The 14,723-nt window shown below is 46.8% G+C and overlaps 1 protein-coding gene and 1 long non-coding RNA gene across 9 annotated transcripts in view; one reads left to right on the forward strand and one right to left on the reverse strand.

Moving 5' to 3' along the window:
* The window catches only part of KCNJ1 (potassium inwardly rectifying channel subfamily J member 1), a 62,004-nt gene that overhangs the window by 26,014 nt on the left and 21,267 nt on the right, over positions 1-14,723 (reverse strand). For 6 of the 8 annotated variants that reach the window (XM_048827412.2, XM_048827414.2, XM_075122281.1 and 3 more), the window contains one exon: positions 9,448-13,097. The exons of the other annotated variants lie outside the window; for them this stretch is intronic. In XM_048827412.2, coding sequence (XP_048683369.1) covers positions 11,958-13,097 — 1,140 coding nt within the window. In that variant the 3' untranslated portion in view covers positions 9,448-11,957. Of the gene's footprint in view, positions 1-9,447; positions 13,098-14,723 lie in introns of those variants that run through there. 8 annotated transcript variants of the gene reach the window in all.
* LOC142069815 (uncharacterized) overlaps positions 1,982-14,723 on the forward strand; it is a 58,062-nt gene continuing 45,320 nt past the window's right edge. Inside the window, exon 1 of the long non-coding RNA XR_012665797.1 lies at positions 1,982-2,146. This is a non-coding gene — a long non-coding RNA (uncharacterized LOC142069815). The remainder of the gene's footprint in view (positions 2,147-14,723) is intronic.

Consider the following 14,723-nt stretch of genomic DNA (forward strand, 5'->3'; position numbering starts at 1 on the left):
ATTTCTGCTGGGAAGGACTTTGTCCAGGGTCCCATATCCTGCTGATGACTCATTAAACGGCTGCATTATGAGAGTTTCAAGGCAGTGGGCTGATGCAATTTTGTGGCAGGCTGAGGTGGGTGGGGCGGAACTCCCAGAGAGCTCCCTTTACCTCAGGTCTCCGCTGGGGGCCTCCCTACTCAGCAATCAGAGCCCAAATCACTTCAGCTGGGTCAGAAGGCGGAGTCCCTGGAACAGCCCGGAGCACCAAACTGCCAGGGTCCTTGGACCCCAGCAACCCCGGACAGCAGACGGTGAGTGGGGAGGTGGGGCCAAAGGCAGTGGCCGGAGCGCGGTAGCCACTCACAATGGCAAGAGGAGGGCTAGGTTGGGATTATCGCTAAGACACCCTAGAGGAGAGGGAGTTTTACCTCATAGAAAGTGTCAATTGATTAATTGCTGGCTTTCCCAAGTGCATTCTGTCATCCCTTCTAATAAGTTCTCTTTGTTGTAAACCCCAGGACTCAGTGCTTACGAGCGGGGAAGTATTGCCGATCAAGGGTGCCCAGGGTGGTACACATAGTGACCCAGCTTTCTGGGCCGGGGATCGAGCTGCTATTGTTTACACTTTCCGAAGGAACCCCTTGAAAATTGAACCTGGCCTCTTTTGCTGCTGACAGCCCCTGGCAGAAGGGTTACATACAAGACCTGGAAAGTGACTTTTTACCTCCCCCTTTTTGCCTAGGATTAAGACATGTAAGACAGTGGTTCACAACCAGGGGTACGTTGCAGGGGTCTTCCAGGGCGTACATCAACATTTCTAGATATTTGCCTAGTCTTACAGCAGGCTACATAAAAAGCACTAGTGAAGTCAGTACAAACTAAAATTTCCTACAGACAATGACTTGTTTATATGCTCTATATACTATACCCTGAAATGTAAGTACAATATTTATATTCCAATTGATTTATTTTATAATTATGTGGTAAAAATGAGAAAGGAAGCAATTTGTCAGTAATAGTGTGCTGGGACACTTTTGTATTTTTATGTCTGATTTTGTAAGCAAGTAGATTTTAAGTGAGGTGAAACGTGGGGGTACGCAAGACAAATCAGACTCCTGAAAGGGGTACAGTAGTCTGGAAAGGTTGAAAACCATTGATATAAGAGATGCAGGATCAGCCATTATTACATGGGGCTGGGGTCATTACGAGGGCTGCCTTAATTTTCATTTGAGATGTACCTGAGTATTTTGGAGCCAAATCTTGAGGTGAAAGACACCACATTTCAGGTGTCTAGGTGTACACCTATCTCTGATCCTCAGGCTTCAAAACATAAACAGATTAGCAGATGTGGAAAGGAAGAAACCTGCTTTGGTAGCGTGTTCTCTGTGTAGGTCTGTGAATGGCACACAATCCTCTGGAGTCTACAACATTGACCACCACTGGAGATTGGATGCTAGACCTAGTGTCAAATCTTTATGGGCTTAAGAGATCCATTTCAGCCATGACATTGAATTTTCTGACAGCTGTGACAGACTTTTAATCTTATTTAAATGCAGAGGAATTTTCCTGTCTTAACACCTTTTTGTTTTTACATTAATAAGGACTAGAAGGGAAAGGAAATAATAAATGTCTATCATACTCTTGACTAGCAAAGGGCTCTGAGACTCCTTCAGGCTTGATGCCATCTCAGTGGAACACTAACTACTGGAAATATGCAATTCTGAGTTCCTTTTTTGCAAACTTTTACCCTGAAGCTGGACCATTATCTGATTAAACTTCCCATAAATTTTTATATTCAAGTGGGGCTGTTGCTGTGGCCATATCATGGTTTGCACCAAAACCACGGATGCAGCCTTCTGCTGTTGACCAGAAGAGCAGAGTCGTCAGTCTAGGAAGATCACCTAAAGGAGCTGGGGTATTATTTGTGGCATTATTATCGTAGGGTTGCTTGTGAGCCGTGGGCTGTGCGTGCCGATTTGTTGCAATGAAATAGCATTTTTAATAGTGCTGGTTGGGAATTTTTCAACCAAACATTTTTCTGTTTGAAAATGTTTCGTCGAAGCAGAAACTTTTTGTGAAAACAAATCTGCTTTGAATACACAGGATGCACTTTCCAGTCAAAAGTGGAGTAAGACCTGGCCTAGTGGTTTGGATCATTCATCTGGTAAGTGCCCTGGCCACTGGCCTCTTTCTCTGCTTTTTCACAATTTTTTTGGAAAGGTCTCTGTTTTGAAACCTTGTCATAATTTTTCCCAAAATGGAATTCTGGTTTCTAGCCAGCCCTAATTGTGAATGGCCTACATGGAATGAATTTGGTAGGCCTCAACCCAGTTCCTAGCACAGAGGTGGGCAAACTACAGCCTGCGGGCCACATCCAGCCCGCAGGACCATCCTGCCTGGCCCCTGAGCTCCCGGCCGGGGAGGCTGCCCCCAGCCCCTCCCCTGCTGTCCCCTTCTCCCCTCTCCTCCTCCTCCTGTGGGGCAGGGCGGGCGGCATGGCTGGCTCTGGCATGGTAAGGGGGTGGGGAGTGGAGGGTTCCAAGGGGCAGACGGGGAGCAGGGGGCAGTTGGATGGGGCAGAGGTATGGGGGGGCCGTCAGGGGAGGGGGAATGGGGGTGGAGGGTTGGATAGGTGTGGGAGTCCCGGGGGGCCTGTCAGGGATCAGGGGTGTGGATAGGGGTCGGGGCAGTCAGGGGACAGGGAGAAGGGGAGGTTGGATGGGGGGGTGGGGTCCTGGGGGGACAGTAAGGGGCAGGAAGTGGGAGGGGTCAGATAGAGGGCAGGGGCCAGGCTGTTTGGGGAGGCACAGTCTTCCCTACCTGGCCCTCCAGACAGTTTTGCAACCCCAATCTGGCCCTTGGGCCAAAAAGTTTGCCCACCCCTGTCCTAGCAGGTGAGCACCTACATCACATGAGGCATTACCACATTTGACATTAATTGGAACCATAACGGCTGTTCGGATAAATCCAGGGCTGTCAAGCTGGCACCTTTAACTAGCACTAAACCCACTAGAGAAAAATCAAATAGAAATGACCTTCTCTTCACTGATTTCCCCTTGTTACTTCACCTCCCACTCTCTGTTCATGCTGTGCCCTTCCATGCCTTCCTACCCGCTGTTTGTCTCCGCCTCAAGCCTAGTGACCTGGCTGCATTTAAACATCCTTGACAAGGCGCTACATGGCTGGCCTGCAGAACAGTAGATTATAGGTGGTGTTGATGCCGACCAGGTGTGTTTGAGACAGGGCGTCCGCTTGAAAGCAATGTAAATATTTGCCAGCACAAAGGAGGAGCCGAGTCTCTTATTGGATGGGGTTGGTGGGAGTGAAGGGAGGTTTCTAAGCCCTGCTTTATGCCTCTGCACATTATCTGCATGGGAAGAAGACAGGAGGTTAGGAGACAGGCATAACAGAGACCGCTAAGCTGACGGGGAGGCAGAGCACAATGGATGGAGCCCTGTGTTTCTTAAATTAAAATGCAGACGCTGGGAGAGGAGGAACACGCTCAGGCAGTTGAGGTGCAAAGCCATATTGCCCCAGGGGGCTGCGGCTGCTTCCCCAGGAGCTGCTGCAGATTTGTTATTTTCTTTGGCTTTTTTATTAACTTTCTACCCCTACCATTCCCCCCAGAACTGCAGAATCCCGTGCTGGCCCCCCTTTCAGTCTTCCTGCTGCTGCAGAGAACTGCATGCAGGACAGCAGAGCCTCTTCTGCTGCAGTAAGTGTCTAGCCTTTCTGGTTGTGGAGCAAAAATTAGAAAAGGCAAACCCTAAAGGCTCAAACCCCAGCAGGCAAATAGACAGACGCATCCTCTCACCCCTACCCCACACACATTTGTTATTTGATAGAATATCATGACTTTGGCGGGGGCTGAACGTGATGTTTAAATGTTTGAGGTTGGCAATACTAGAGCTGGCTGTGTGCACGGGGCCACATTCTGATCTGAGCAGTGTTGGTGTAAAGCTGGAATAATGCTCTCAAAGCCAGCCGTGCAACACCAGAGGAAATGGCACTGCCTTTGGCCCTAAGAGTCTGCCCTGCATCCACAATGGGTTTACAGCTACCTGTCGACTTATTTGGTCCCCATCACTCTGGTATCTAAAGTGGCTACAGCAGAGATCGTCATAACAACCTCTGGTGAGCTTTAAATGTCATATCTAGATTAACCATCCTCTACTGGGGTAGGGCGTCGTACTTCACAGGGCCGGGGGGGGTCAGCAGCCTCTCCCCAGCTAGCATGCCAGGTAAATGCAGGACTTAGTTTCCTGGTGCCCTATGTACGAGCCCAGCCATGCTTCCAGTTGCCTGGCACCTCAAGTGGCACGCGTGTGTTCAGTCACTCCCTGGTACCCATGCCCACTTCTCGCCTGGGCTGCGGGGCTGAGCCTGGAGCTGCTCCTCTCTCCTCTCAGCCATGGGGGGATGATGCAAGTACCTTTTGTGCCAGACACCAGGTAGCTTGCCCGCTACGCTGGATCCTGGCTGGGGAAGAGCAGGGGCAGCAGCAGCGCTGGGAATAAAAACGAGAGAGGCCCAATGTGAGCCTCACAAGCCCCCCCCCCCTCACTGGCTGGGCATCCCCACCCACAGAAATACCCCAGCTGGCAGCTCCTGGCCAGACACCCCCAGCTGCTTCCTACCCTCAGCTCCCCCTTACACAGCTCCCCAGTGAGCTACCTCCCAATGAGCACCCTGTAGCACCCACCCACCCCTCATATCCCAGCACCCTCTAGCACCCACCCCAGATATCCCAGCACCCTCCCATCTCCCCTGGATACCCCAGCACCCTCTAGCATCCACCCGTCTACCCCAGATATCCCAGATACCCTAGCACTCTCTAGCACTCACTTACTCACTTCTGTGCTGACCATCAGCTGAAGTATATGGTTACATGCAAATTCTCTGCAAACAAGCTCCTTAACTAATGCACATAGCATGTCACACATGGCACTGCACTTCTGGGCAGCTGCAATGCCGAGCAGCGCGGGGTCAGTTTGCAATGCCGGGTTATCTACTATATTCTCTTTCTTCTGTAGAAATGTGGGGAACCTGTGGGCCTGAGTCTGCTCTCACTTGCACTGGTGTAATTCAGGAGTAAACCCAGGTCGGGGGATGAGATTATAATGGCTCACAAATGTTGTGTATTTTTGTGTCAGCTTCCGCAGCTACTCCGCACACCAGATACAGGCTGGACTGTGCATCAAATCCATGCTAGTACTATGGGGGCCTCAATTTGTCTGAAGCGTCTGGGCACTACTGCAATATCAATACATGGCAATAATAACACCTAGTTGTTGTTTGGCGCTTTTCTTCAATCTATCTCTGAGTGCTTTACAAAGGCAGTCAGTATCAGCTGGGGAAACTGAGGTACCGAGTGGCATATAGTGTTTTTCATCCATAGATATCAATGCTCTTTACAAGGTGAGTAAGCAGCTTTATTGCTCTTCTACAGCTGGGGAAACTGAGGCATGGATGGTATCATCTAGTATCAGCTGGGGAAACTGAGGCACAGGTTTGGGACTTGCCCAAGGCCACAAAACAATTCATCAGAGGAGCTGGGAACAGATCAGAGGCTTCCCCACACCCAGTGCAGTGCTCTAGGCACTAAACTGCCCTGCCAGTTTGAAACTCCCTGAAGGCTGCTTAGAGGCAGTTGCAGATATGTGGTTAGCAGCGCCCCACTTACACGGCACCTCTGCATTCATCTCAATGATTTAAGCCGCAATGCCTCTGTGAAGGAGCGAAATATATCCAGCCTGCCTGGCTTGTGTCAGAAAAGAGTCACTAAATGCATTCAACTTTATGTAATAAAATAAGGAGCAGTCCCAATAAATTCTTGCTTGACGCTTTACGCACTGCTGTGTCCATGCTGCTAGGTTTTTCTGAGTTTAGGGCTACTATCCACTTAGCAACTGGCTTTGTTATGTGGAGGTGACGGGTGCCACCTCCTGGCCGCTGGGAATACAACACAATTGAACAGATCCCTTCATTCCATTAGCATCGCTGTGCCTCACAGGCCCCCTGCCTGTCTCATGCAGTAGGATGTAACAACAGAATAATGCAGTCGATTTGCCTGTGAAATGCAGAGCATGTGTGGGATGCATGGACCCAGAAAAGCAGGAGCTTGAGTGGGCTGTTGAACTTTGTGAGGGGAGGTTTGAGACAGGAAGTCAAAATGTTTCATTTCCAGCCTCTCCTGATTTGCCCTGCTTGGCTCCATTGAAAGGGGAGGGTTCTCTGCTCTCTCCCGTGCTGCAGAGAACTTATTCCAAATGTAAACTTCCCTGGGGAAGATGCCTCCACCTCAGCAGTGATAGCTTGGCCCCTAAGAGTCTTGCTACAACATTCTCACTCTTGGCACAGCATTGTCCAGTGAAATCTCCACATTGTTAGGAGCAACTCAGTGCCAGCGGCTGTCCTGGCATTGAGGGTCCCTAGAGGGAAGTAGCAGGAGGCATAAAGTGGAGACTTGTCACCTCAGGACTGAGGAGGAACATTTGCAGAGGAGGCGAGGGGTGTATAGAAGAGGGAAACCGTCAGGGCACCTGGTCAGAAGTAGCCAGCCAAGGCCTGCTAGTGCGAGGAGGTGGAGGAAGGAGGAGATGGCAAATGGTCAGAGACCATCACAGCCAAACAGTGGAGCTAAAGCTCTGCTAGCAACGGCAAGAAAATGTTGGCAAAGTAGTAAGTCCAATAGCCTCACTGTGCTTCAGTTTTCTCCTCTGTGGAATGGGAATAATGCTTTTTCCCTGTCTCACTGGTGGGGAGAAGGGGTGTTGTGAAGATCCATTTATGTCTGTAAAGGGTTTTAGAGGAGCGTATGGACCACAGCAACAAAAGCACTGACTGAAAAGAGACAGAGCTTTGTTTTCCAGCATTGGGTCAGGGGGCTCCATCTGGCTCTGCGAGATTACATTTATTTTTGTCCTCCAAACTGAACTTTCTTTTAATGGCAATGGAGTGACAGGCCCTGAAATAGATTTCCTATGGACTCCCTCCCAAGTGGCATTGTACCCAGCGTGTCTCCCGATAACCTTTCTTCCCTGCCCTGGGACTTTATCTGCCGCGTGACAAACACCCTCACTGGACAGAAAGAGGAAATTCCACTCATTGTTCTGCCGCTACTGGGGTCTGACTAACACACTCTATCTTCTGCCTGCTGCACCACTGTCAGGCTGGGATTGGCAGGCGTTTCCTGCGGTGACAGTCAGCAGGGGCTTTGTGGGAGGAATATGTTTCATTCCAAGACTCCCAGTTAGGTCCCAGCATAAGCCAACTTAAAGGAACAGGTTTGCCATTCCATTTTGGCCATGTTGTCATTGACCCAAGGATTATCCCCCTCCGATTCTCTTCTCTGTTGTCCCAGCTCATGGGCTCTAGGGTTCATGTGGTGGAGAGGTATGGTTCAAGAGACCCTTTCCCATGTTGTCAAGTGGGAGAGGAATCCTCACTAGATGAGCAGGGCTCCTGGTGATGGAAAAGGTTGAGAACTATTGTCCTAGCTATTTAATGTATACTAGCATTATTACTTCCCATGGTATAGCAGGGCCATCTTGGAGCCATATAGGTAAGAGCTAATGAGCTAATAAAAATAATCTTATGGACACCCATACCACCCAAATAGTGAGGTGTAGGGAATCAGGCACCAGACTGGCAGTCAGAAAACCTGGGTACTGTTCTTGGCTCTGGCCATGACCCTGGCCAAGTGGCTTTGCCCCAGTTTCCCCATCTGTAAAATGGTGGTTGAGCCTCCTTTCATGAAGTACTTTGAGATCTGCAGCTGCAAGGTGCTGGGTAGCATTTCTTCCGTCTGAGGCTCTTGAAGCACTCTGCAAATTGGCCAGCCTCATGTGCCGTATGAGTTAGGGCATGTGAGCCCCATTGTTCAGAGGAGAAAAGTGAGGCACAGGAAGGTGAAGTGTCTCGCCCTATGTCAAGGCCAGGAACGAGCCCAGATCTCTTGCCTGCCAATCCAGTGCTCTAACCACTGCAGAAGGCTTCCTCTCATGCATCTCTAAGCAGGTTAAGGATGATTAAGTAGGAAAGTGGTAAAAAGAAAAGGTAAAATGCCTCACAATGGGCTAAATTCTGGTTTATCCTTGGTGAGTGCTCTGGCGGATTGGGAGGGGCAGGGACATGTTCTCACACCCAGCGCATCTGCGCAGAACTTAGGAAGAGCTCCGTGAACCCAAGAGGAGGTGGCTAGTGGGCCTTTAACTTGTCTTCTCTTGTCCACTTCGTTCCCTTTTTCTGTCGGTTTCTTTTCTCTCTACTCGGTTGGGTTTTTTTTCAAGACAACTTTTATTTCCTTCCTTTGGCTGACCAACAACTATAGGGAATCATCAAAACCACGCACAGATAGCTGAAGGGTGCCACGGCCAAGGATGGTCCTTTCTCCTGGTACAGAACGGGTCAGGGCCCGACTGGCAGTGCAGGGAGGAAACTAGTAGAAAAGAAAATATAGCCTAAAAACCAAGAGGGAAACCATCCTGACACTGAGATCTGCTCCCGTTTTACAATTACGATGATTCAGAGGAGCCCCAGTCATGGCCAGGACCCCATTGTGCAAGGTGCTGTACAAACACAGAGCAAAAAGACAGCCCCTGCCCCCAAAGAGATTGTGGTATTCCTTGTGCCTTGTGGGATAGACTTCTAAGGGCAGTGAAGGGAGCCCCCTCCCGCTGAGATCTTTCAAAGGGATCTGAAGAACATGCAGTAGGGAGCCAGCCAGCCTTGGTATTGGAGAGGAACTAGATGGAACCTACTGGACTGTTTCCAGTCCTAAGGCCCCAAACCAGCAATGGGATTCTTTCCATTTACTTTATTGGGAGTTGACTCAGGCTCTGGAGTTTCAGTGGCTCTGTCAGCCTTTGTAGAATTCTTCCCTTTGTTCAAGGGGAAACAGAATCTTCTTAGTTTTAATTCTGAAGGCAGCCTGGTGTTTGTTGGGACAGCGTGGTATAGCTCCTCCCTCCGTGGGCCTGGGCTGTATTCCTCTCAGGGGATGCCATGCAAGTGGTAGCAGTATGGGAAGCTTGTAAATGCTAGACTAGGCTACATCTAGGGAAAGGACATGAGTGACAGGATGGCCCAGTGTTTAGGGGTTGAGAGACCTGGGTTCAAGTTCTTGCTCTGCCAAAGATTTCCTGTGTGATCTTGAGCATAGCCTCTCTGGGCCTCAGTTCCTCATGTGTAAAATGGGGATAACAAGGCTTTCCTATCTCCCAGAGGTGTGGAGAGAATGAAAATTGTGAGGTACTCAGATACATGGTGGTGGCTGTCATATAAGTACCTTAGACAGACTGAGGAAGTTTTACCATCACGACACTGACATGAAGCAAGACCATTTTAACATTTATGAGGTTGCAAAACTGAACCACCACCAAGGTATCGGGCAATTAGTACCATGCAGGTGCTAAAGGAGGTTCACTCAGGAAGCAGGCTAGATAGAGACCCAGACAGTGGACAAACTCAGCATGCTGTCTTCTATGACATTTATTTTAATAACTTACAGTGTGCTCATCACTGTTGCATCTGGACACACAACATTAAAACAAACATCTCTTTGTATCCACCTGCACTGAGTAGCAATGCTAACCCTTCTGCGCACAAGAAAAGAATTAGTGGGTGGGTGGGTGAAGGAGTGGAGACAATATACAATGAAGGGTTGGTCACTCTTCATACTTAGGGCTGACTAATCTTCAAATGCTTTACAGGCATTAACTAATTGTTCCTCACAACACCCCTGGGAGGTAGGTGAGTACTGTCATCCCATATTACAGGTGGAGACCCCGAAGTATGTGTTAAAGTGATTTGCCCAAAGCCAAAGAAAGAGTTGCTATGAGAAATGAGATTGGGACATGAGAGTTCCTGGCTCCCTGTCCTATGCCCAGATCTCTACACTACGCTCCATCCCACTCATTCTCAAAATAACTCTCAGTATGATTCTTGTAATTTTGCCTGCTTAATTCTCCTTTTCCGTTCAAACTGTTCAGATCTGTTAGCATTTAGAAGGGGATGAAGTAATATCTTTCATTGGACCAACTTCTGTTGGTGAAAGAGACAAGAAGTTGGTACAGTAAAAAATATTAACTCACCCACCTTGTCTCTCTAATATCTTGGGACCAATGCGGCTACATCAACACTGCAAACAGCATTTAGCATGTCAGTTGCATCATAACCATGTTCAACATGGACTTGTGTTGATTAAACTGATGGGGAAAAGCCCCAGGATCACCCATGCCTCTTTGGTCCATCATTTGGACACTCAACAGTAGAACTCAGTTGAAAAAACAAGGAGGGCATGGTGAAAAATTCACAAAATGTTGGCTGAAACTTCTCACTGGTGTTTCAAACTTCACTGAAAAATCAAAATTAGAAAAATGTTGACCAGCTATGCTCAATATACTTTGCATACCTGATTGTTACTGATTGAAAGCTCAGTGTCTCATGCCTGTGAATGTTTTGCTTGCATAAATGGGATGTATGATTTATGGCTTAATCCAAAGCTCATTGAAGTCAATGGGAATCTTTCAGTTGACTTATTTATTTATTATTCAGTTGGTTTCAGCCTTTAGAAAATTCAATTTTGAGTGTCTCTGCATCCTCATTGCTAGTGTTGTAGGCAAAGACCTATCATGCTTCAGAGAATAATATATTTTATTTTTGTTTTGCATATAAAGTATCTTTTTTCTTAAAAGGATACATCTAAAGCTGATCAAAAAAATGTACAATGGAACAATTTTTCATCAGAAAAAGCAGATTCCAAGGAATCAACACGTTCTCCATGAATATTTCAATTCCATCAAACCATTTTTACTGCCAGCCCTGTCTTTCCTCAGCTCCCAGATTGCCTGGACAACTGCCTCATGGGGCCACCTGACCTGCCACGCAGTCAGCTTTCTGGGAAGTCCTATGAGAGTGAGTCAGTCAGCTGGGAGCAAGGCAAACAATTCTGGTTTGGTTCTCCTAAAATGGAATTTTTCAGACTTTTTCCTCCTGCAAAAAAATTTAAATTTTTGACATTTTGTTCTGATTTGGAACAAAAAATATTCTTCCACAAAATCAGAATATTTCATGGGAAGGAAATTCAATTTTCTCGCCAGCTCTAAATACATCATCATGACCCAAACTTTTCCTTTGCTTCTAGCTTTCCAAGAAACTAGAACGTACTAAGGCTTCACTACAATAGATTAAGAAGAGTCAAACAGAGAAAGATAGAAGAGATCCTGGGGTCAAATTTTCTAAGGAACCTATGTCCCATTTTCAAAAGTGACTTAGGCTACTAGGAGAAAATCAGTGGGACATAGGCTCTATGGCCCAGTTCCTCAAAAGTATTTAGGCACCTAACTCTCATTGATTTCAATTATGAAAATGGGGTTTAGGCTCCTATGCCACTTAGGATATGTCTACACAGTAGTTGGGAGGTGTAATTACCAGCTTGGGTAGATGTACATGCATTAGTTCTGCTCAAATAATCCCAACTGCCCTAGTACGTAACTAGGGAGCCACGTAGGATTGTAGATGTACATTTAGGCACTTTTGACGATTTTTTACCTATCTCTTCTTTTCACATTTCATCCCAAGAACCCGCTCCTCTTCAGCACATCTGAAGCCCTCCCTGTGTCTCTTCTTTTAAGGCATGTTGTCAGACTTGCTTATGGCTCAAATGCCTTTGGGAACTTAATTGAGTGAGTTGGACATTCCAATTTAGCAGCTTAAATGAACATCCCGTAGGTATAAAAAATATATATTCTATGAAAATATATTTATATATATATATATAATGCAGTTAAATAGCCTCTCGAAGATCACTGGTGTGGTGGTCTGCTTTGATTTAATTCTTTTGAGAAATCAGGAGCTATTTTCATGTCAAAACAGCCCTGTTCATTTTTCTTCTGTGCTACTAGGTTATTGGGCACCTCCGTATTGAGTTTGTGTTACGATGAAAAATGCCCCAGTCCCATGTGCATACAGAGCTACATTTTTGTGTCGCTGGTTTCACTGACTTCTGATAGAATGAAGCCAGGGTTGTCGTAACCTCTCTTTGCCTTCGCTTTAGCATCCTTCTCATTGTAGAGGCAAAAGGCACAGTGAGGAGTCTCTACTTCCACGGTCTTGCTGAAGTTGTGGAAGTCTACTCTATACTTCCCTTCCTTGGTCTTGGACACGATGGGAGCAAAACGGTAGCCCCAGAGTACCTCCTCTGGGATATAGGATGTCCTGACCTGACAGGTAGCACTAGTGGCTTCCACTGTACCATCTAAAAATACCACTAGCTCAAAATCCTGCTGGAGGATGGTTTCCACTGACATGTGGAAGAACGGGCTGGTCTTATCAATGATGTGGTAAATAGTCAAGGGGGAGATGAAGAAGAGGTTCTCATTGCCAGCATCCACCACAAAGTCTATGTTGACCTGGTCCAAGATGATAGTCTCTCCTTCTGGAGTGATGGTGGTCTTCAGAAGCTTCCCATAGATGTGGCTCCCAATCAGTAGACTCTTCCTAAGGTTGGCCACCCGGATAAGGAGGCACAGCTTGCCGCCTCGTTTGCTAATGACCGCATTCTTGCTGAAGGTGATGGTCTTGGCCCGTTTCTTGGACCTAGAAATCTTAGCCAAGATAGCGCCACACATGAAAGAGTTGATGATGACCCCAAGGATAGACTGGAAGATCAGCAGGAAAATGGCAGTAGCACACTGCTCTGTGACATACCTGAAGCCATAGCCAATGGTAACCTGGGTTTCCAGGGAGAACAGGAAAGCAGAGGTCAAGCCATTTATGTTCTCCACACATGGGGTGTGGTTTATGGAAGGACTGAATTCAGGAAGATCTTTATGTATATATGCCACAACGTACCAAAGGAGACCAAATAGGAACCAACTGCCTAAGAATGCTGAGATGAAGATGGTCATCTTGTATCTCCATCTTAGGTCCAGGATGGTGGTCCATATATCAATCAAGAAGACAAACCGTGACTGTTCTTCCACGTTCCCAAACTCTATGTTACACCTTCCATCTTTAGATACCAGCCTTGCTCTTCGGCGACAGCGTTCCGTCAGATGGCTGGCAAAGCGCTTCCGGAAGTATTTGAACATTCCCTCTATCGACAAAGTAGTCTGGACAAAGAACAACATTTTATAAACATTATGGCAGGTGATAGTTTTATTTACAATTGGAGAGAGAGGAATGAATCCTGTACAAGACTTAAGATGTTGACTTGCTTATGAAAAGTTATGACATTAGCACACTGGCCTTTGGCCATTTGGGAAGGATTCCAATTCATATATAAGGAACCAAATGTGTTCTTACCCCAAGGAGCATTCCAGTGAAAAACAATAATAGCAGTTTGCTCAATAAGCTTTGCAAACGTGAATGAATTAAATCTCACAACCCCCTGTGAAGCAGCTAAGTATTGGTATTCCCAACCCATATGAAAAAACTTGAGGCACAGAAAAGTTAGATGATTTTTCCAAGGTCATACAATGGCCATAATTTTCAAAAGTGACTAGTGAGTTTAGGTGCACAATTCAAGACCCCTTAAAGGGGCCTGGTTTTCAGAAACTGCAAAGTCTGGATATGGGGATTTTCAGTCAGCTGCTGAAAAGATAGAGGGGCCAGTCTCAGCAATTTTGTATCTTTATGTATCAGCATTAGAAGAGGAGGGAATGTGAAATGGATAATGAACCTTGGGAGGGTAGGGGGAAAGATGGAGAAGGACCTATACTAGCAATGTGAGATGTGAATGTCCGTATAGTTATTGTTAATATGCCTATTGCTCTACCTGAGTGCAAATCTCAGATCCAGCTTCAGGTTTCAAACTCTCCCACAGTCCAAGATTGGCTGGAATTTGTGTTTTGGTTCAGGTCCATCATTAATAAGAAATGACAAAAATGGAAGGGAAGGGGAGTTTTCTGCCTTCCCAAGAGATACTGCTAAAACTAAAAAGCCAGATTCTGGCCTCCTTCCTCTGTCTCCTTGTTCATTTGGTCCCCTGTGACTGGCAAACACTAATAAGAGGGACACGAAATATGAGAGTCACTGATGGGAAAATAGTAGAGATGGGTTCAAACGGCAAAATTTGGGTCTGGGTTTGGAACCCCTCCAGAACTAGATGTGGAGTTTTGATTCAGCCCATTATAGAGCTAGGGACTAGCTGCAAAATCCAAATGCAGATCTGGGTTCAGATTTTGAATTGCCCCAAAATTCAAGGATGTTCTGATTCCCGGGCTTGCTTTGGCTTGTTACAAAAAGACTTATTTGATCCAGTAGCCAGTCCTCCTGCAAATGTAAGATATAGTTCCCCAGAGAGAGGACATATTAGACTAACAGGCACACTAACCCATCATAGGAGTGTACAGTATGTACATGTACTCAGCCTTTGTTGGACCACATTCTTCTCACACAGCCAAGTTTCATTTCATTCTCTAATCATATTTCCTGGGGCCAAAGAGTTTCAGCTTAAAAACAACTGAAATAAATTAAAATAAAAAGTGAGGCCCTGTGGGAAATGCTCTCACTGGTGATTCACTGGCTGTTCCGAGCTTAACATTACTGCGTCTTTTGAGGACATTGGGTCCCCAACTGCGCAGAGATGTGTGTATTTCAGAGGGCTGGAGCCTGCATGACTGACCATCTGTTTTAGAGATACCCAGCCCTGGAATAGTAGGAATGGTGCAGGTCAGACTCCAGACTGAGGGGCATTTGGCAGATCCCAGGGCTGGAACCTCTGCATGGTGAAGCAA

Source organism: Caretta caretta, chromosome 22 (genome assembly GCF_965140235.1).
Source record: "Caretta caretta isolate rCarCar2 chromosome 22, rCarCar1.hap1, whole genome shotgun sequence".
Taxonomy (NCBI): Eukaryota; Metazoa; Chordata; order Testudines; family Cheloniidae; genus Caretta; species Caretta caretta.